The 24,236-nt window shown below is 37.0% G+C and overlaps 2 protein-coding genes across 3 annotated transcripts in view; both read right to left on the bottom strand.

The window, feature by feature from the left end:
* Positions 1-2,826, bottom strand: part of LOC140146783 (methyltransferase-like protein 27) — a 43,842-nt gene extending 41,016 nt beyond the window's left edge. Inside the window, exon 1 of one of the 2 annotated variants that reach the window (XM_072168664.1) lies at positions 2,603-2,826. In XM_072168664.1, the coding sequence (XP_072024765.1) occupies positions 2,603-2,701 (99 nt within the window). In that variant the 5' untranslated portion in view covers positions 2,702-2,826. The remainder of the gene's footprint in view (positions 1-2,602) is intronic. The other variant, XM_072168663.1, reaches the window with a different exon arrangement.
* A 12,440-nt stretch (positions 2,827-15,266) lies between these two features.
* On the bottom strand, positions 15,267-21,903 carry LOC140137490 (methyltransferase-like protein 27). The gene is made up of 5 exons (XM_072159209.1): positions 21,673-21,903; positions 18,029-18,157; positions 17,513-17,648; positions 17,114-17,206; positions 15,267-15,502 (listed from the first exon to the last, which is right to left on the bottom strand). The coding sequence occupies exons 1-5, from the start codon at positions 21,769-21,771 to the stop codon at positions 15,315-15,317; spliced, it is 645 nt and encodes a 214-aa protein (XP_072015310.1). The 5' UTR covers positions 21,772-21,903; the 3' UTR covers positions 15,267-15,314.
* Between the last annotated feature and the right edge of the window lie 2,333 nt (positions 21,904-24,236).

Raw genomic sequence — 24,236 nt, 5'->3', positions numbered from 1 at the left:
CGCTAGTCAAGCAAGCTAGTCAAGCAGCTGCCTGACTTGCTTAGAACTGCTCGACTAACGTCAGGTTAGTCAAGATGGACACCATCTGGACTAACATAAAGTTAGTCATAAACTAGTCGAGTGACTAACCTAAGCTAGTCAAGCAGGCTTGACTAACGTCCAAGCTAGTCAGGCAAATTAGTCAAGCCTGCTCGACTAACGTCCAGGTTAGTCAAGCAAGTTAGTCGAGCCGGCTTGATTAGCTTTACGTTAGTCAAGATGGGCACCATCTGGACGAACTTTACGTTAGCATGGATAGGGTCCTTTCATCTTTTCTGTTTCGGTTTCGGTTTCCGGTTTCGGTTTCGGATCTCATTGTTATTTTGAAGTGTTAGCATGGTACGTGTGAACAATCCTTTTATTCTAGTCTTTTGTTGACTACAGAAAAGTTGAACGAAGATAACTTCTGTTTCGGTTTCGGGAGTTATGTTAATTTCTGGCAGGAAAAAAAGTGAGATGAGAGGGTTGATGCTAATCTAGACAAAAGAAGTGTCTAAATTTTACGGTCGTAAATTCGCGATAAATTGTACGGCTTCAATTGACTTGCGTTGGGTGTATAGGTACTCCAGCCTAAGCGGGAGTAGATTGTGAAAATTGCCCAACGTAGAAATATATACATTAACACGAGTAATCAGTGTTGCCAAGAATTACGTACTTGTTCGTGCAATCGCGCAAAAATCGGTTACATTATGATTATGTAGGCCCATTCCATGTCAACTCCAGGGATGTGCACCGCAGCACCTCTTCAATTTTTTTTTTCTTTTTCTGTGTGGTGGTAGATATTGATGAGAAAGTAAAATCCCGAAAATTTGAGCTTCGTACTCCATTTCGTTTTCCCGTGGCATCAATTTGAAATTTAGAGGGGTCAACGTAAAAAATGTGTCGCAACGCGAAAGACGACGTTTGGAGGTCCATGAATGTATAAAGGGAACCATTTACAACTTTGAAAAGTATGTATCCTGGGGTACTTATTCGTGTAGAATTCAAATCTGGCATCAGAAAACTTGTAACTCCTTTACTTTAAAAGATATAGGGCCCTCAAAATGCAACTTCGTCCACCCGGGACCAACTTTGGGGGGTCAAAACTCCAAAAGTAAAAATAATTTTATTGTCCATTTTTTTGCTAGTCAGAGCCCTTTGGTAGGACATTACTCTTAACCAATATTGAGCCTATTAGAATATTTTTAGCTGAGATATTACCCATGCAAAACCCCAATTGTACATTTTTGTACATTTTGACCCCCCTGAAAACCAATGTCAGGCATTTTGATCCACCATCAACTTCAGGTATGTTGAAAATATGTCCTTGGACAACATTTCTGAGAGATATTGGCTTTGGGACTCGATGGTTTCAACACATCAGTAAGGTTTGCATTCTCCATAGAGTTGTACATAAGTCATTATACATGCGAAATCAAAAATGTGTACAACTCTATGGAGAATGCAAACCTTACTTTTTAAATGTATATTATATGAGAGAGTGGGGATGCGAGGAGAGGAGAGAGGAGAGGAGAGAGAGGAGAGGAGAGGAGAGGAGAGGAGAGGAGAGGAGAGGAGAGGAGAGGAGAGGAGAGGAGAGGAGAGGAGAGAGGAGAGGAGAGGGAGAGGAGAGGAGAGAGAGGAGGAGGAGGAGAGAGAGAGGAGAGGAGAGGAGAGGAGAGGAGAGGAGGAGAGGAGGAGGAGGAGGGAGGAGGAGAGAGGGAGGAGAGGAGAGGGAGGGAGGAGAGGAGAGGAGGGAGGAGAGGAGGAGGGAGGAGGAGGAGAGAGGAGAGGAGAGAGAGGGAGGAGGAGAGGAGAGGAGAGGCAAAATTGCCAGACTCAAAATCTATTTTAAATGTATATTATATGAGAGAGTGGGGATGCGAGGAGAGGAGAGGAGAGGAGAGCAGTGAGGAGTTTATTTCGTTTATTTTGATTTTTCCACGTTGATCATAGGCCTACTGCTAAAACAGTGAGAGGGGGAGAAGGGTAAAGTAAATACAACATCCAATATAATTCAGATATCCACATAATTCAAAAGATGGCACAGGTGAGAGTTGGGGAGGGGGAGAGACAGACAGAAAGAGAAGAAAGCGAGAGGAGAAGAGGCAGGGGTCCCTTTTTTAAAAGTAAGAGTGAGTATTGATTGCCCACTTGAGACGCCAGTGTTGCATATAATTGACTTATCCAACCTTTATTGACAGACATAAGTGTGATTGACAGCGCCTATTATTACCTCTTCAAATGAGAAGCATGATGCCCCAAACGTAACAATGAAGTCAACTTACACACCATCCTACTTAATCCCTTGCGTTTTCGTTTCTGAACAATAGAGCTCCCGAAACAGATAACTTGAAACGAGGGTTAGTCAAGCTGACCAATTAAAGTTTTCAGTGCATGATCATTACGCGGTATGCGGGCATATCCCCCTCGTATCAAGTATTCCACTCACCAAGTAATAGTTCTAACATTATGTGAAATATCTGGAAGAAATAATTATACTTTTGATTTTACGTCACGTCATCAAACATTCGTTAGAATAAATAACGTAGTATATACGTTACGAGTACAAAAATAATCTTGCCTTCGCATAATTGGGTGCCCATTCATCATAGAACTGCTTTATTCCTTCCACCGTGTGTGGGTAGTTTCCCTCTTTAGCAGCACAAAATTTATCCGACATGACGACCTCACGGTGTGTGTCTGTCCGGACCGACCGGTTAAACAAACAAACAAGCAAACAAACAAACAAACAACTGTTTGCCTATATGAACTACGGGCTACTACGGCTGTCACACGATAGCTTATTTTGTCAACAATTTTCAGCACGTAACATGACGGCTCACTACTTGGTGTCTAGCTCCGACAGGGCCTATTTTTTATCATGTTACTCTAAATTTGTTCCCCATATAGCCAATTTAATGATGACCTTTGTCGCTGCTCATCCCTTTTAAGGGATTTCTTTATTAATATCCTGTCCATTTAAGTAATCAACGTCTTATATTAGTTCGTTGTAAATTTGAGCCCACCTTACAGAAAAATAAGTCCCAAAGGACACACAAATCGCAGCCTGTAGGTTGATAGGTTTTACCTATTAATTATTAAAACTCCGATTGCACTTTTGGCGTAGTGATTTGGTGTAAAACGTCCTTGAACCTCACACACCATTAATATGTTAAGGGTAATATTCATGCAAGTACATGTAGCATGAACTTTTTTTTGTGTGTGATCCAATCCTATTGTGATTGTGCAGAATTTACCACTGAAGGTCATCACGCTTAATTACTTTTGTGTTTTTTTAGTTGAAGCAATATATATGCAGTAAGGCGACGCAAAAAGCCTGTTTTACCATGTCTACGGGCCCGACTGACTGAGAATTTTGCCTTTTGTGGAATTTTGTTTGAATTTTGCTAAAATCATGTAAAATCAGCCGTTTTGAACATTTTTTTGAAAAACCGTCCGTCCGTAAAACAGTTTTTTTCGTCGTTTTATCGCTATAACATTTTCTAATTTCAAAATACTTGATAGTATAGGCCTATTATATATAATATAATACTTAGTGCAATTTTCCTGTGTGAATTTCTCCGATTTGCAATCCGACTGGGTGGCGTGCCCCTATGATGCAACGCCATTGATTTTGGTAATTACTACATACGACACACTTACACTTGTATTTTAATTCGTCGCCCGCAAGACATAGTGGCGTATCACGAAAATGGCTATTTTGAGATAATCGCATCTGAAGTTTTTGCAACTTTTAACCGTTTGTCATACATTGCCTTGATTAAAATGTCCCCTTTTCTTGAATGGATATGAAAATATAAATATTTAAGTTACATTTAATGTATAAAATACATTGTTGTCATTCACCAATTAATTGTAATTAGTCATTAAACTTATACGCCAGTATGTCAAATTTTTTGAAAAATTATTCTCCATTCAAAATTGACATAGGCCTACGACACGTGATACGCCAGTATGTCAGTCTTATGTCGAATAATAGTTGAATTCATATCCATATTGGCCACACAGCCGCGGTATACCAAAATAGTGGTGTATGTCACATTTGCGACATAGTGGCGTATGTCACTGATACGCCACTATGTCGCCCAAAACAAGGGGAATGTTGTACACAATAATTCCATTGAGTGAGATACGCCAAACCTAATTAGTGATAATACTTTATTAATTAATGACATGCATGTCTTGAAAGTTTGTCAAAATGTAGAGTTTTATACATAGATTATGAAACTGATCTTAACTCATTTTGTCAAAAATGGCTGATACGCCACTATGTCTTGGGGGCGACGAATTGATGTGTTGAAAGTAAGTACTTTCAAAAGTAGGTTGCCGTCTAACACCCTATTGATTGTGAATTGACTTTCCTGGTCAGTTATTAGGTCATTTGTGTAGGTCACCAGTAGCTGGTCTACGGTTCTACATCCATATCGTAATTGCCCATGTCATTTTTGTAATTTTGAGAACAAAGTACAAAATATGGTTCAAACATGTAGAAATTTTCCGATCATAATGGAATCGAATAGAATGGTCATGATAAACACAGTGGTAATTAAGTAATGGCACTATGCCATTAATCATGGTACAGTACACTAATGAAATCTGATTGGTTTGTGTTGAGGTAATGTAATAAATATAGAAATTATGTAAACAGATTAATGAATGTGATTGGCCTGTGGTGATCTAATGTGCTATTTTTGGAAGTGCTGTAATTTACTATAAATAGTTAAGATTATTCTAGAATGATAAGAAATGGTATATGAAGCCTGGATTTATGATTGACACAGCAGACTTGAAATGCAAGAGGGAACTCTGTGAAACTTGTGTTAGCCAGCCATTAATGTGGGAAGTCTTCAAACATCGGTTCGCGGTTCTTGTGTGTGTTGGAGAGAATTTAATACGCGGTAGTGAAGGCGGCAGTGAAAGCCAAATAGTTCTTCATTGTTTGTCGACTCAAAGAAGCGACAGACTGAAATATCTCCATCAACGAAATGTGATCTTTTGCTGGACTATGTGTTATCTGTCTGTCAAGTGGGGCAGAAAGCTTGCTCAAGAGATCCCCGAGAGAGGAGCTTACGGTCAACATAGAAGATATATTTGGAAAGCACTAGCATAGTAGCTAGGATAGTGAAAACATAGACATCAGGACTTTGAACTGAGATTGTGGCAAGCAAGGGACTTACCTTGGATAGACAGGATCTTGGGCATTGCCGGATCTTGGCTCAAGAACTGAGACCATCAACGGAATCTCATCAGAAAGTCAGCCAATATACTAATTTTAAGATTGATTCTTGTATGATCATGATGATATTGTAGTTGACAGCCAGTTGATAACAGCAGTGCTACTAATTAATAAATACATTTATTAAGCAAGGTGTTATATTATGAACAGTGTGTTCGCTGTGGCGTGAAATCGGAAGCAGGTAATTTTGGCCTGGGTAATTTTAGTGACCATAACCTAATTAAACCTATAAAATGGTTCTTTAGCTGTAATGTATGTGGAATTAAATGGTTCCAGGGATAATTTAAAATTTATCAATTTAAAATTTAACCAATAGATGACCTTTTATATTGGATGGCCTCGATTTTATTTTGCACACATATTCCCCTCATATCACGGATTCACCACCAAGTTTGGGCAAAATTTTGAAGGGTGTTAAGTTCTAATCTTGAGAGAGGGTCATTGGGTGTAATAAGTTGATGAAATAAGGGGGGTCATCGGGTCAGGGCCGGATTTACCTTTTTTTTCTTGCGGGGGGGCTGGGCCAGACCAAAATTCGGAGGCCCCAAACTCACCATGAGGAAGGCACGCGCACTCAAGTGGCCAAGTTTTAGTCGGGTTTGGGTTAACACTCAATTTATTACACTAACCCCAAAATAACGCAAATGCCACATAAAATTAAATATTTGTTTTACATCCTCATCATTTTGCCCCAAATTTGACCTCACAAGTCTTTGCCATTATAAATATATATAATTTATATACTTTACACCAACAATTTAGCAGTTATGAGGCCCGAAAGTTTCCATAATTCCAGGGTTCAGACCAACCTTAAAACAATAGATTTTAGATAATACTTGCACCAGGGAATTTATTATGATATCGGGAATTGCCTGTCACACATGATCGCACACAGTGACGTAGGCAATCGGTCGGACCACATCTGGCCAAAACATATTGACCCAGGCCAGCATACGACCATATCCTTCCCGACATGCTTAGTAGCCAAGTCCGTAGAAGATATATTATTCTGTGATCCACACACTATGTACACATAATACATTTGGCCATATTTTATTATACGATAAATACGAATTTATTAAACATGGTAACAAATATTCTCTAGCAAATCGGCACATACACATGGCAATCGTGCTTTTTCGGTTTCAGCGCCAAAATTATGGAATCAGCTGCCCACTCACATCCGATAGACTTGATATCTCAGTTCAAATCGGCTCTGAAGACATTTCTGTTCGACAATGATTTATTTTAATTTATTTTTTGTGCAATCTGCATCATTTGAACATTGACTTTGTGCATTGGAGCCTGCTTTGTATATATTCTGCTGCAGGTTTTTAACATATTATCTTGTGTACTTTTAATTAATGCCAGTGTGTATTTCATATATATTTATGTGTAAACTGTACGATTAAGGTATTAAGGGGTTTTTTTTAGTAATGTATTGGTTTTTGTCGTACTTTTGTTCAGCGCCTTGAGGTGTATGCGTAAGGCGCTATAAAAAAAATACGGTTTTGTTGTTGTTGTTATACGATGGAACTGGTAGGCATACTATAGGCCTAAATTCGGGATATCAGATATCTTCCTGACCAGCCAGATCTGCGCATGGACAAAGACGAGGATCGACGAGAGTCAGACCGACGCAAACTGGCAGCCAGTTTGGTTCCGCCCCCTCCACAGGGAGCGTAACCAAAGTGGCTGCGTAGGAGACTAAAACTGGCTGTGTAGGAGACTATAGGTCGGACCTCATCTCTTCGCATCGACTGTGACCTTTATTCCCCGACATTGCCCTTATTAACTCACATCCTACTGATTGCACTTGAGACTCGAATGCGGGGGGGTGAGTAGTAAGTATACGCTCAAATACTAGAAATATTACTTTCGCATAACTAATAACTTGTCTGATCGATATATATATACCATCAAAAATTACATATATACATTCTGCGGTGTTAAAATTCAGCTATTGGTTTTTTTCAGGCGCAGAATATGCACCATAAACGAATTTTATTCTGTTTGGAGATATTTAAAAATAAAAATTAAATGATTCAATGACCCAAATCAGCTAAGGAGAATAATCCCACTTCTATTAATGAAACATTTCAAATTATTGCTATATAAACGGGGTGACCACATACAACAGGACACCATAATTACAAATAGTCATCATTTTACAAATGATATTAAGTCTAAAAATATACTAGTACATAAAGACACACAAATATTAGCGTCGAATATCATCACGATCATGCTTATTAGTGTAATATCAAACCGTTCATATTGTAAGATTCCACTGTTGTGCGTTGTTATACAAGTATTTGAAAGTTCAAACAGGAGTGTAGGCTATAAATTCTCGTATACAGTAGCTAGCATAGTGGCACTCACCGAGTGGTAGTTAACTTATGCAGTGATTAATTTTCCTAATAAGTCACTGAACTTCAATGCAGCAATTAATTGGCCATTGTTTCATTATATCTGATGCATTCGAAATGTTTATGCTGGATAATTACTTCGCAGAAATGCATTCGTCAAGATAATCGCACTTCAAATGCAATATTAAACTCTAAGGTCTCGTACGAGTATCTTGACTAATGCACTATGCTCACTGAGTTATCCTTATCTTAAATGCAGGCTAATATGAAAAGCTGCATTTATTATTTATATATATGAACAGTTAATATTGATTTAATACAGGATATACGCTAAGCTATTTAAATGTCCGCACAACGGTATTGGAGATATTGAACATGGTATTCAAAATATCATTGTCAAATTTGAGCATGTATAATACACAGCACGTGTCTTATTCATTATTTGAAATTCCATAGATGGCGCCACTGTAGACCAGGCAAAACACAGCATATCCATGCATGGCAATGCTTGGAAACATGTTCAATGAGAATCCCAAAGCCCTCTGTAAAGCATGGCGGGAATAGCCGATCCAATATATAATCCTGCCAATGACGAAAAAGATGACTATGAGAGGTATCAACTTCAAATTCTCCGGCTGGACGTGTGATGCAACGGCAAATAGCCCGGGAACATGGATGAGAGTTTGTTCGACGGTGTTAGCCAAGAATCGAACGTGAACTCCAAGAACTGGTGGATTCAATTGTTCAGGCTTCCTCGGATCCCCGGCGATGCGCAGATTATATCGTCTCGTGGTACTAACAGCAAGTATAGCTATAATCGTTGGGATGATTTCTATCGGAAGCCACCGTAAAGTGAACATCATCCGGTCTACCATGTTTGGGTTAACTGGTACGGTGATAGGTACATAGTAATATCCAACGTAGAAGTAGGCCAACACAAGAAGAGTCCTTAAAAAGGACAACGTTCCGCTAATGGCCTACTGGTATTGAAAATAAATAAATCTTCTCTTTCTTGACTCATGGCAGTGAATTTCAATCATTTTGTAATAAAATATACATTACTCCAGTCCATCCAGTACTATACAAGAACACTTTGATGCAAAGCATCAGTGGAAGGCGCTAACTAAGGGGCTGTGCAATAATTATGACCCCCGTAAAATTTCCAAACGGCTCGCCAAAAATCGCTTGCCCCCCCTCTCGGCCCGCCAAAAATTCTTTGCCCCCCCTTGAACATGCCAAATTTTGGGGATTCCAAATTGCAAACCTTAAATGGTCTAGATGTATGTTGCGAGCGCAGCGAGCAGGAAAATTTGCATATTTAAGCGTTTCCGTACTGTTTTCTTAAGCCTTTTTAGAGCGTTTTATTAAAAAAAGGCGCCCCATGAATTACTTGCCCCCCCCCCCAATTTTACCCTCCCCAGGGCTCATAAGTATTGCACAGCCCCTAACTATATATATTATATATACAGGTAGTAATATTTCTAATAGATCGCAATAATTGGATAAAGCTTGTAGTCGCCTGCTCCGCAGCCGACTGATGATGATGAGCATTTTTAAAATCAAATGAAATATTTTGTTTCATTTGCTGCTAGTGTGTGCAGCATTAGTTGTGGAGAGTCACTGATTATTATTCCGAGAAATGAAACTATTGGAACCAGTGATTGGCTCAGTTTTCTAAGTAGTTAAAAAATTGTTGGTTTCTTTTTACATTTGCTCATGTAAAACTATGCACACATGGTATAACACGCAGTTTGCACTCCCAATTGAGCCCAGTTTTCAACTTGCTCTCCTATTAAATTGACAAAAGACAGGTGAACAGATTCTCACCTTTCAGTTGTGCAAATGTATTTAAATGTATGCTATCTATGTCAACAATAGCCCAACTAATCATGTGCAAAATGTTCACATTTTAATTGCAACTATCACATTGTCCTTATGCAAGTTATGTTATAAATATGATATCATTATTTTGTACAAGATATTAGATCTTCAGTCAGTATTGCATTTTGTAAATAATACATTAAAATTAATAAACAGCAAAATTATTTTCACATGGTACCTATCTAGAACTACTGGAGAGCTTTATGGTTTTTTTTAACTGGAGTATTTTCAATGTATTGCTACCTTCACTTCAAAATAACTTGACACACAACAAGTTTTGCCTGTAAGGTCATCAAGTTCAATGAATTGGGCTAGGTTCACTAGCTGATAGATTTAACACAAGTTTGTTATACTAGTAAGTTACAATTATTACGCCCAGTGCATCGCCGGCAAAGACGGTTTACCCTTGCAGTATTATGTTTCAACACCTGAAGTAGTTCGATAAAATCAGCCAAATTATACCCATGTTAATCGTTTCACACAAGCAGAAATGATTCATTGTGTACTCATGTAGTGTTTTTCAATACATTAATACATTTATTCAACAACATTTCAAAGAAACCAGCAGTTTAAAACGAGTTAGAAAACTGAGCCAATCACTGGCTCCAATAGTTTCATTTCTTGGATGCAAGGTCAGCAACTCTTCACAACTAACACTGCACACACACAGTACACTTTTTCAAATAGCTAATAACATTATACATCTCTGTGCAAGAAACTGAGTAATATTTTAGATAGACTCTTCACTGATCTAGGGTGTTATGATTCCTAACTTTTCAAATGCTAGAAATATTTTAAGGTACTGTTCAGGAGGGCAGGGTGTAAGTGAACCAACAGTTCCTGCGGAACAAAAAGAGGTACAGATATGATTATTTGTGTTTCAACCAAGGTTTGCCACGCACGTACCTGTGTGTCCGTTGTTTTTTGTTCAGATGCCATTATAGCTTTACACAAAATAAACAGTACGCAATAGCTTGGAAATGCCTGCAAAATGCGTTGAAAATAATTTGTCGTTGAAATAAAATTCTGTTTCTCGATAACACTGTAGCTGCTGATCAACTGTCGTTGTCAAGAAGCCCTATATAACCACAAGAGAACAGCCAGAAATTGGAAATGTCAAAACAAGTTTTACATGTATTGTGTATTGCACTAAATTTGCAAAAACAGATCAATTCTTCAGAAGGTTGCTTAACCATATTATGACTATATAACACTGCCAACGTTTAGTTAAGCTTGGGTTAAAAGGTCATGTGAAGTTGCTTCGCATATATACAATGCAAACGTGCATGGTAACGGGCAAATCAGCGAAACAATAACGCGAACTTGACCTGTGAAAAAAACAAACAGTATGAATAATTTAATTTTGTGGGTATTTCCTTAGCCATTTGGATAAGGTTTGTTTCTAATGGTCTTTCCTTCATTCATTCATTCTTCCTTTTGTGGTTTGTGGTTACCCAATTCATATGTGTGTGGGTTTTTTTTCACGGCAGTGAAATGATGCCACTTGCACCCACAACTCATAATGCACCGACAGTTTATCCCTTACATATTCTGTGTCTTGAATAGCTATATGAGGTTAACCAGTGTGGTTAAGAGGCTAGGAAATAATTGACCTTTTCGGCGCCCCAAAAAAGGCTAAACAATTCCTCCACTCAACAGACTCTTTCCCGGTATAGCATTCATATCTACATACTAACAAAGTATGATGTTTTGCATAACTTTTATTTTGCATAAAGAAACACCACGCGATGTGTGTTGTAAGGGTGCATACCACCAAATTAATGTCCCTCATCATTTATCAGACGTTAGGATAATCATCCCTCAAAACATACAGTCATGCAGCGTACACGTAAGTGTGAAACATGTGTTTGAACAAGAACACTAATTTGAACAAGAACACTAATTTATGCAGGATACACCCCATGCAGCGGCCTATGCCTATACGGTAGGTCTTACCAAACACGGAGAAGCTGAAGGTCACTGTTATTTATCTTCTACCTGACCAGCATGCAAATCCCTCAGAATTTAGACAACCGCAGGTCAAGGCCGTGTAGGCCCTATGTGTTGTTCGGTATCGGCCGCTTTTAAGGGGCAGAATGGATCCATACATACGGTCACTGTTCTAATATTCTCTACTTTCAAAGAATAATTTATATTGTAGCCTAATACTTTAGGATTGTGGAGACAGATACAGATATTGCTAATTCATTTGTTACATACAAAGTCCGCTATATTTTGCCTTTTAAAATATAAGTTACCAATCATTGTGACATGCGCCCTTATTCACAAACACGAACTGCACGGGGTTCCCAGCAACTTGTATTTTTTCCTAGTGACCGTATGGTATGATATTTTGCATATGCAAAACTACATATTTTGCCGAAGTATGTAGTTTTGCATATGCAAAACTACATACTTTTGGATAGTATGTAATTTTGCATATGCAAAATATCATATTTTGCAAAGGTATGTGGTTTTGCACGCAGCACCGGGTGTAAGGCTAAATATCAAGTTGTCATGTGTGGCAAGATTAGATAAAGGCATGCAAACTAGGGTATGAGATATTAGGAATTGACCTTTTCGGTAAATCTCAAAACCCTTTGCGAGCACACCTGAGAACTCGTCATTTATACGTCACGCCGACTTGCAATGCGCAGTAACGATGTTCGATAAACGATATGCGCATCGGCGCAGATCTGAGCGGCGTGACGCAAAATGACGAGTTCTTGGGTGTACTTGTAAAGGGTTATGGGATTTACCGAAAAGGTCAATTCCTAATATCTCATACCCTAGTTTGTATGCCTTTATCTAATCTTGCCACACATGACAACTTAATATTTAGCCGTACACCCGGGAAAGAGTCTGTTAAGTGAAGGAATTGTTTAGCCTTTTTTTTTGGGGGGGGGCGCCCGCCTTAAGCGGGCGCCACCAATAGTGAAAAGCTTCTAATTTCACTCTTGCTAGATTTACTTCGCTAAAATTATGCCCAGCTTAGAAATAAAACCACAATTTGCTTGGATTTTATTTTATTATTGTTTTCTGATATGCACGGGATAAAATCTTGTGCGTATATTCTTTGTTTAAAATACAAAATTAATGGACTTATAAAAACACCAAATAAACCGTGACCTTTGTACCGGGCTTAAACCAGTTAACCGCCTCTAAGAACCCGATAGACGGTGACCAACACTATGGCTTACCAAGGTCTTATCTATTTGCATGGTGTAATTGAAAATATGGTGTATTATTGTTTTAAGGATGAAACAACTGGCCAAGTTCTTTTACATGGAAGAACAAATTACTATACAAGCTGTATCAAAAGTTTGGTACCCAGCAGTTTTGATATTTATTGAAAAGCCTGGTTCTTCCAAATGCAATATCGGGTCCCCTTCAAATGATAAAATGATCAGACCATAAATCCTTTGTGACTGTTTATGACATTAATCAACAAATTATGCGGATCCTAGATGTGTCGAGGATGTTACGTTTATGAACAAAACGTTACGTTTGTATTTTCAACATTGTTAATCATTGCTACGTGTATGTTAACAAATGAAAGTTCTGTAATTGTTTTTAATTCTTCAATGCTAAGTATTATTTTGGATATCATCAAATTGTAAATCTCTAGTCAGATTTTCAGTGTGTTAACAGCTATGTATCAAAGACGTTACGTGCATGTACAAAACATTAACGTTCTTATCTTGTAAACATTGTATACCCATAGCTACTTTTATGAAGAATGAATGTTCTGTAATTGTTTTTTATCCTTCATCTCTATTAGATTTTCAGTGTATTAGCAAGTAGAAACAATATCATCACTACAATATGCCCCCAAAACAGAACTCCCCCACCCCACATAATCGCAAATTGACACGACAGCTTTATTCCAATTCAATTTATTTCATCCAAAACGGTCCTGTGATACACCTTCCCCAATCAAACACATTTGCATTTGATCATCTTCTACTCTTCCCTGGGTAAATCATTATAATATCAAATCTAAACACCATGCCATGGAATTCACCATATCACGTCCAAGCTCACATTGGGCGCCCCATTCCTTTTTTATAGGAATTATTATTTATAAACATGTTTTCAATTGGCTTATAGCCATCACATGCTGACAATGCACATAACTCATTGGTTAATCAAAACTACCATTTAATGGTCAGGCCTAATCACAAAGTAAACATATCATCTGTAATTAGAAAACTATGCAGCAGGCGATTTACGTCACAAAAAGTTTAATATAATTACATTGCACAAAACTAAGTCCATTATCTATAGTTAATTGAATGTTTATTGACTCCTGTAATAACCCAGTTAATTGAATGTGTATTGACTCTTGTAATAACCCATGTGTATAAACCTGTATAATATTGGTGTTCATATAAAAGCTGGACCATGACCCCGACATAAAAATTCCTTTAAAAAAGGAACGGGCGCCCAATGCGAGCTTGGTCGTGATGTGATGAATTTCATGGTGTTTAGATTTGGCATTAGAGACCTTGCGAAATGAAGCTACTTTAACTTTAACGTCTAGAGGATTATAGAGGATTATGTATTCAAAACCAAGGTGGTTTTGAATACATAATCCTCTATAATCCTCTAGACGTTAAAGTTAAAGTTAAAGTAACTTCATTTCGCAAGGTCTCTACTAATCATCTCTTGCAAACCCGGTGACACCTCATTATAGAAATCAGACCTGTTGATAGGTTGTAAGAGGGGATAGCCTTCTCCAGGCATAAATTAGGCCATATATAAAGAAAGTTTTGCTACTTTGCAACGCAATAAAAAAATAAATGCAAAATGAGGTTTTTAAAAAATATTGTTTTCCAGTGTCAAGACGCAGGTATCATTATTAAGTCTCATATCACTTATTTATTGTCGAATAAGTGCAGAGTAGGTTAGATATGAATATTAAATGTTAGACCAAAGTAGCTCAAAGTACATGTACTGTACACTCGATCCGTGAACTTGTCTGTTTTAAAGATAAATTCTTGTTTGGGTCAAAGGTCATTAAGGGGTTACTTCCGGTCTGAGACAAAAATACGTTCAAAAATGCCCCTTCTGCCACAAATAACATAGCAAAGTGATGCCACGTGTACACATGCAATCATTTCTACCACTGCACTTCGAATACCCCATTGTTTAAAACTACCTATATCATAAGAGCACCGTCCAACTGGTCCATGGTTTAACTATATTCAGTTACTTTTGTAATACTTAGACAAAATATCTTCACTTGTATACCACCAGTTTTATTGGAACAAAGCTTATCTGTGGCGTAAGAAATTATCTTGATAAACATATAAATATAAAATCAAAAAATAAGGGGCATACCTGTGTTATTCTATTTTCAAAATTGTACAAATTGTATTGTTACACCCTGTACAGTAGTGCTGATGTTTTTCGGGAAGCCAGTTTCTTCTAGATGCATGAGATCCTAAATAACTAGAAGTTGCATGCTATAAATATAACATTAAATATAAACATCTACAACTGAACTATTCTGATGTGAGAGTCTTGCCAATACATGCATTTGTAATATTATAGATATAGGTATTAATTATTTTGATAAAGCAGGCAGCGCAGAACAGAAACTAATGACAGAATCAAGGACCAATAGCTCCAGACGCAACTTCCGACTGATAAAACGCACTTGACCTGGACTGTTTGTCGATACATCACTCTGTCACGTAGACAGTTGCTTCGATAAATCTTTCTTGCGTTTTTTTTTTAAAGAACAATTTGCCAACTTCTAAAAGAGTTCTCTCTGTCCACCATCATACCACTTTATACACATACTGATGTCCTGGTTCATTGAGAATCAACTCTGGAATAAGTTCGTATGTTTCTTTTACCCACAATCCTTTGCGGACCAATTCCTGCAAGTCGGTGTCAAACTTTCCGTCTTTGAATTTCTCATAAGTATCCATGGTTTTACTTCTTACATTGAATACAATAAGACCGCCTTGAAAAGAAAAAGAAAATACGGATGTGTATAGAGTAAAAGTTATAATACAATGAGATAAACATCACAAGTAGCTAACCTCCCTTAAATACTAGCTAATACTAGCATAGGCATTCAAAAAAGGGACTATTGTATAACAAATCTGTAAAATGCGTTAGAAGCAGAATTTATTTCTGCGCATTTTAACACCTCGATACGATAGCCCAAAAAACAATAAAACACCGGTCAATTTAATGTAGTGCAGTCCAGATTTGAAAGTTGCACTTACATACAATGCAAACCACTCAGATATCATTACACAGATTTCCTTCCATTATACTGAATACAAATCAATAGAATTTACTGCAACTTTCAAATCTTGGGTTAAATTGATTTAAATGTACGCTATGACGTCAATATTTAGTCAGTTGCTACAAATGAGGAGTCAAAATGTGCAGGAATAAATTCTGTTTCCAGCGCATTTTACAGATTTGTATTACAATCTCCGTTTTTGAATGATGGTCATTATTTAAGGGGCGGGTTTTTGAAGACAAAAAAGGAGGAAGAGGGGCTTTTTATTTTGTATTTTTTATCGCAAAATCTGTGTAAATACCCATAAGGCTAATGAAAGTCAATGTTATGTTTAGCGTAACATTTTTTTCAAACCACAATGAGGCAACTTTTTCATTATTCATTATTCATTATTTTGCAGCGTTTCATTAATTACAAAATAGCAGCCACTTGTCGCACTATATACCCTCCAATATTCTTTTAAAACAACTCTAATCAACAGTAGGCCTTTTTTGAAGGCATATGAACCAACAAATTTGTATTAAAAATATTTTTCACCATCCAGGTATTTATACCAGCTCAATTGTTAAATGACTGTCCACATTATTGGTCCCAAACCAGCCCTCCTTGGGGTAATGGCCAATTATAGTTCAATTTGATGACAGAATCTTGTTTTTAGTTCTTTTTTATGTTGGAATAGGTTGATTTATTATTGGCATTTGTGCTTGTGTCCCCATTGGAAACTAATTGTATACAAAATACAAAATAATGAATTGTTTTGGGATTTTGGCATCACAAACGCGGCCAGAAAATCCAAACGCGGGCGGGTGACGCTAAACATAACATTGACTTTCATTAGCCTAATTAGAGGTGTTTTAGCATAAAAAATTACTATACAATAATGCCTGGAAAAAGGAGGAGGCCTCTTTTTATTTGTTGTTCTGAGAGATAGCCCCCCCCCCCTGTAACTATCACATAAATCTTATAAAAGTGTTTATTGTATATCGACAAGGCTATATAGAAAGCATCTCTACTTCCTAGACATATTTTTTGAAAAGTTATAACTGAATTTCAAAAAATAAAAATATAATTGAAGAAATCTCAAAAAAGGAAGCGGGAGGGGATGTGAAACATGTTCGTTTTTATTTTTTTAATTTGATTTGGCCTAACTTTTATGTTTGTTTAATTTCTAATTAATATCTACTGCTTTGGCATTTTATTTTATCACATGCTGCATTGGACCGATTGGATCCGATCGAATATACTGTTTGATAAACGAAAAAATAAAAATCCTTTTTAAATAATGTAATGACAATAACTGTTTTATACGCTTGAACTTACCAGGTTTAACAATGCGTATCAATTCAGGAAAACATTCTTGATTTAAATGGCCCTGCGCAAGAGCCGAGGATAAAATTAAACCGTCATATGTATCTGAAATAAAATCACAGTTTTTTATATACATTTATAAGTTACTAAGCGAATGCAAGAAAGTGGTAATCATGATACGTTACATTTGCTGTTAGTGTGTTTCTACCATACATAATCCACCAAGCACCAAGATAAATATCATCAAATTTGAGTATTAATTTAATTTTATCCGAATATTAAAGAACCAAAAAAAACCCACAAAAAACAAACAAACAAAAAACAACACTTTTTTACATATTAAAATTTAACAAAAGGTTGAAACACATGAATTGGTCAAAACTAGATGGTCAAATTATTGTGATCTCATACCATCTTTTATATCCAGTTTATTGGTTCCGATGCGATCACAAATCAGGCGTCTGTAGATACCAGTTTCTTTGCTAATTTTCAAACTTTCCGTAGATATATCAACTCCATCTATATTTTTAAAGCCATGTTGTCTCAACTATAAAAGTATAAAACGAGAACGTGATTATTATTGTACACAAGTTCTACCTAAAAGCAATATTGTATTGTTTATGATAAGTTTAAAAAAGTTCTTTAAAAAAAACGTATTTTACTATTGCTGGATTTTGGTGATAATATTGATGGTGATGATGATGAAGATGATGATGATGATGATGATGATGATGATGATGATGACGATGATAATGGTGATGATGATAACGATGACGATGACGATGTTGATGTTGATGCTGGTAATGATAATGGCGATGCTGCTGCTGCCCATGATGATGATGATGATGATGACGATGATCATGGTAATGATGATGATGACGATAACGATGAAAACTGCAATAAATGTGTAAGAATTTTCGGTCCTACCTCTTGAGCCACAAGACCCGTTCCGCAGGCCATATCCATAATTTCTGCATCCTTGTTAAGCACCAACTTTGCTATTGTTTCTGCTGACCATCGAGGTGCCTTGGGCCTATAGCCCTTATGAGCAAGATCCTAAACCAAGTTAACAGATTGAAGATAAATGTCAAAGGTTACTAACATGGCCATATTAATTCTAGTCTGCTTATTGTTAACCAGCATTCTTGAAAATGAGAAACATATAATGGTTATTGACTTAGCACGGTTTGGAAATAATTTCTTCATATTTTTTGGTGTTATCTGTCGTTTACATATCCTTCCTAAAACACAAAAGTGCGAATATTTCCAAACACCTAGCCTACATTAGCTAAAAATATAGGACATGTTACAAAACTATATTTTCTAGAATTTCAGAGAACACTTTAAATATTGGCCGGTTATTTTCCACACAGTGACGTTAACTAGGCAATGTCCTATTACCTATAACATGCACTAAAACACCAAAGTGCGAATATTTCCAAACACCTAAATTAGCTAAAAAATTAGGACATGTTACAAAACAATATTTTCTAGAATTTCAGAGAAATAGAGAATACTTTAAATATTGGCCGGTTATTTTTCACACAGTGGCGTTAACTAGGCAATATCCTATACTTCCAAAATACAGTATTTGTAGAGGTCACGCGTCAATGGTAGAGCACTGTGTATTGTGTATAGGAAAACGGACAGTAACTGCAGCTGAGTATGGCGGGGGCGCAGTATCAAATTATTATTAATTAATTATTATTATTTATTATTGTTATTATTATTGTTATTACTATCATTATTTTATTGTTATTATTATTAATTACTATATATTATAATTTTTATATTTATATGGTATTCTGCAGCGGATTTATTCGTCGAAACAAGCGAAACACTACATCTTTAATACACGTAGTTGGTGAAAAGGCCTACGTCTATGGCAAGCTAAGCGGGTCAGAACGTGGGACTAGCTACGCGCAGCTTCTTTCTCATTACGTGCAGCTTATTAACCAATCAGATTCGCGGTTTTAAACACGTGGAGCTGATGTAAACATCCTCTCTCACAAATATTACGTTGTTAATTTTTGTAAATGAAAATATCTGTAGTATATCAGCAAGTAACTAAAGTAATATCTGAACAAAATGATGATTGTTCTATATTTAGGGGGCTATCATTTTCTTCGGAAGAGGGTCCCAAATATAGGGGGTCATACTTTTTTGGAAAGAAAAATAAGGGGGAGGGGGTCATAAATTGATAATAACAAAATGTAGGGAGTCACAAGATGACTACAGATAGTGTGTTTATTGTATTCAAAAGACTGATTTCAATACAATTTAGCCTGTCTAGGGGGTAAGGTGTATCGGTGGTGGGAGTCGGGGGTCATAACATTTTTGATGCCGAAATAGTGAGGGCCGCAATTTTATTGACGCCGACTTTTTGTAAATTTAGGAACCCCCCCCGTTTCGAAAAAAATGATGACCCATTTTACTCTCTCCATATTTACACAGTGGCATGTGATATCGCTTTCCCTGCAATATCTTTACACAGCGCTTTACATCAGGAGTAGTTGTTGTTTGACCTTCATATCCCCTGCACCGCTAATACAGCCCGAGTATAAAGTTACTTGCTATTAAACACGGTGTAAACTTGGAAACACTAAATAAATATGCTTTGTGTCATTTTAGCCAGGCATTTAATAGCAACATGTTCTCTTGACACGTGCTGTGATTTGGCCTCCTTACCCGCTTGTTATCTGGGTGATTCTCTGAAAAGAGTAACTTTTAAGTCCCGCGACTTTCGGCGCTCATAAAAGTTTTAAAAGCGGATTTTTTTTTCTTTTTTGGCTTAGTCATGGACTTTTGTATGTATAAAAATAGTTAAGAACATCCAAGTGGGGAAAAATTAATTTCTTGGAGTCAAAAAATTCTTCAATATCTGACGACCCCCCTAAAAACCCCATGTCCCGATGTCACGCACCGAATTTTAGTGATTTTGTAGTGTTTTTGTGAGCAAGTGTGGGAAGTGAAAATTACCACTGACTGGGGTAAATATCATGTCTAAGAAGGTTTAAATGCTTAAAACCACTTCTAAAGTCAATATTATGGAATAATTCAAAATTTGTGTCAAAAATTGCTGTCCCTTGGTTTTGCATCATTGCCGTCACATTGGCATCAAAACGACTGGAGGTGAAGACCAAATATCAGAGGTCAATAATTTGACCCTGTACGCTGCCTTTACAGACGACGAAAACATCAACCCGGAATAGGTGCACATTGGCACTCTTTTCCTGCCAATTTTGAGGGTATCTTCAAGTATACACGCGCGTACCTTTATTCAACATCATCTCCAAACGTTTCTGATCAATTTGATATAAGTCTTATTGTTGAAATTTTCCGGAAAATAATGATGGTTGAATATGTCCCACAAGCTGTTGTGGTGATATGTAACACGTGGGTAAGATTAACCCTGCTATTAATCGTAAGCAATGTCTGAACCATCATCTCCGCTACATCAGTTGGCGTCACAATTTGCCGTGGCGGAGATGATTCTCTATAGGAATTCGTGTAGAAATATCATCTCCGTCACATCACCATCATCTCCATCACATCACCGGATCTTGAGATACAGCGAAGTCCAGTTTAGTTTATCAGAAAATGCTTACCAATTCTAGACCTTCTCATCTGTATGAATTTAATTTTCAAGTAGTGTGAAAACATTACTGAAATCAAATGTCTGTGACGGAGATGATTCTCTATAGGAATTTGTGTAGAAATATCATCTCCGTCACATCACTATCATCTCCATCACAGCATTGTCATCTCCATCACAATTGTTGTTGACCTTTATTTGACCTTTGACCCAGACAACCTGGAATTTACTATTTGGAATTGATATTGTATGTGTTTACTATGTCAATAGAAATTTATTTAGTTATTTCAAGCAAAATTATGAATATACTTACGTTTGTATAAAAAAAATACTAACATACATGACATTATCCGTACAGCCTGCCTCTCATTGTCCCAACTAAATGACGAAAGTACAAAATCATATTTTTTTTAATGAAAAAAGCAAACATGAATCAAGCAACTTACAAGTTATCCATAAAACTCATAATTAAGAGTTTTAACAATTTTTTGTCCTTATTTCCTTTTTGGCCTAAATGTGACGGAGATGATGCTCACCTGGCACAACCTGCAGATTACGCCCTCTATAATATAGAGGGCGCCCTAAAGATTGCGCCAAATATTGTTTTCATGCACTAGAGACTTACATCCTTACAGATATGTAAAGGAAACATTTTTATAATCATTTTCAAATTCATATTTGCCTATCTTCAAATAGTACACCTTTTCAGAGAAATACCCATCTATGCTAATTCCGTAAATTAATTACAAGATAATAATTGTGAAAGAGGATACCTAGCACTATACTACGCGCAGCTAACGACCCAACCACGTGATTAAATTGGACTATTTTGATTGGTCAAACAGCTGCTCGTAACGAGAAAGAAGCTACGCGTAGCAGTTCCACGCTTTTGGACCCCTTGGCTTGCCATATACGTCACCTGCTTAATTATTCATAGGTATTTTTATATGTCTGGAATACATGTATCCCATCCTACCTTATGATAAGTGGGTGCCCATTCATCATAGAACTGCTTTATTCCTTCCACCGTTTGTGGGTATTTCCCCTCTTTACAAATACGAATGTTATCCGCCATGACGACCAACAAACAAGCAAACAAACAAATACCTTAACGCAACTGTATGCCTGTAGGGCCTAATCATGGATGCTATAGGCCTACGGCTCGTATTATTAAGCTTACATGTATTTACCACTCGCACACGATCCCGCGCACACGATAGTATGCCGAATTGCACTTTTGGCGTAGTGATTTGGTGTAAAATGCCCTTGAACCTGACACAATTTTTTGTTCATTATTTAGGCCAAGTAAAAAAAAAAAACATGTTTCATGTCCGGGGTTTTGAAAAAAAGGAGGAAGAGGGGGCTTTTTATTTTTAATTTTTTATCGCAAATACCCATAATTAGAGCTGTTTTAGCGTATACAATAATGTCAATAATGCCTGGAAAAGGAGGAGGCCTCCTTTTATAGTAGGCTATTTTTCTGAGAGATCCTCTAACTGTCCAAACCTTATAGTGTATCGTGTATTGTAAGCAAGGCTATAGAAAGCATCAATACTTCCTAGACATATCTTTTGAAAAGTTGTATGAACTGAATTTCAACAAATAAAAATAAAATTAAAGAAACCTCCAAAAAAGGAAGCGGGAGGGGACGTGAAACATGTTTTTTTTTATTTGGCCTTAGGCTATATTGTGAATTGACCACAGTGAATAATATTGACATGTGTGTCAGTCCACTGGGTTTTAAGGTCACCCGTATAGCTTGTCAACTGTTGTGCATGAGCGCTGCACTTTAGCCTGGGGCACTTTGGTCTAGTCTTCTATTCATGCAAAATGTTTGAATTTCATTATTATTTTTGAGTATTAAAACTAATAAAAATCCCTTTAAAAAGGAGTGCGTCTGATCCAGAGTGAAGATTGTGGATGATATGAAAATATAGACCTACATTCACTCCCGGCATTCACAGGCTTAGTCGACATCTAAAAATAAATGTATTTGTAATTAAATATAAAAATGACCGGGAAAAATGATTAGAAAGTTTTGGCATCTTGACAATTATTAGTTTTTATTGTTGATGGTAGCCTATTAGAGATACAAGATGTTCTAAAGTTATGTCTGAATATGAAAAATATGCACACCAATAAATACAATTCTCTTGCACTTTGGAAGGAAAAAAATCAGTGTTCAAGCGAAATGAAAATTGCACTTAATGTAATACGTACCGTGATTAAAAACAAACACTTTTAGGCCCTGAATCATATTCAATCCTCATTTTTTTAGGCCTGAGAAAAATGAGCAGGATCCGACTTTTTATGAAAATATGGCTAAGCTTTCAAAATGTATAGCAACACGGATACCGAATATTGGACTCTGAATGAAGACGCCGTAATGGTGTCGCAAGCTATACGTCGCTGCTAACAAAGACTCTGAAAAGGTAACTTTCAGTGTGTTACATTTCAAAAACACCAAGCTATTTTAAGTTGTGAGAAGGCGTAAGTTGTATAGGGTGATCTAGTCGGCATTTTTCTAGAAAAAAACATGCTGGACATCGTATATATAATTTCTACAGTGGATCTTTATCTGACCTTCAACTTGCACTAAAAAGGTATAAGTTTTGAAGAACTGAGTCGCCTAAGAGTCAACAAAATGACGTTTTCCCGGACCCTGTTTGTACAGAAATTCAATGGGGACCATTTAGTGGTGTGCATCCTGTAATATTATACTTTTAGTTAGCTCAATTTTAGAAAGTTGCCACAAACATGTTGTAAGAAATGTAATACTCTGCAGTATGTTGGTGGGGAAGCGACATGTGTTTTTGCTAAAAAAGATACTGATTGACCTCATTGACCCACATTAACTTGGCCCCCTGATGACCTTGGTTTGATGACAACTGACCTCGTGACATGTTCAACCACATAATAGTTTATAACACTACTTCTTAATTGTGAATTTTGCGAGATTTGGATATGAAAAACTGAACATTATTTTGGTTTAAAGTTTATTATTAAAATACTATTAATTTTACCAAGTTTAAGCCCAGAGGGGCAGCAGCATGAAGCGACACTGTTTCATCCCGTTGACCCCATATGACCCGACCCCCCGGATAAAAAAAAAAAAAGAGGGAAGAAAAAAGGGGAAGGGAGAAGAGAAAAGGGAAAGGGAGAAGAGAAAATGGAAAGAAAGAGGGAAGAAGATCTATACTACTCTCATTGTGAAATTTTGTACTCTGAACACTGATTTTTAGCTTCTAATATGCCAAAAACTATGAGCTATGACCCCACCAGGGGCCCTAAGGCGGGCCCCTGGACCCCACCCGTTTATCACTTCGCGGCAAGCCGCTCGTGATGCGCACATAAATAATACAACTTTTTGTCAAAAATTGGGAATTTTTCAATCTTGCCCCCCGGAAGGTCAGGTCTGGTTACGCCCCTGTCTATAATCCTCTAGACGTTAAAGTTAAAGTTAAAGTAACGTCATATTTCGCAAGCTCTCTAATGCTCTGTTGTCAGTATAGTAAATGTTTCCCATTTCTTAGTTTTTAT

This window comes from Amphiura filiformis, chromosome 2 (assembly GCF_039555335.1).
Source record: "Amphiura filiformis chromosome 2, Afil_fr2py, whole genome shotgun sequence".
In the NCBI taxonomy this organism is placed as follows: Eukaryota; Metazoa; Echinodermata; class Ophiuroidea; order Amphilepidida; family Amphiuridae; genus Amphiura; species Amphiura filiformis.
Note: the sequence above shows the minus strand (reverse complement) of the source record. Positions and strands in the feature narration are given on the sequence as shown.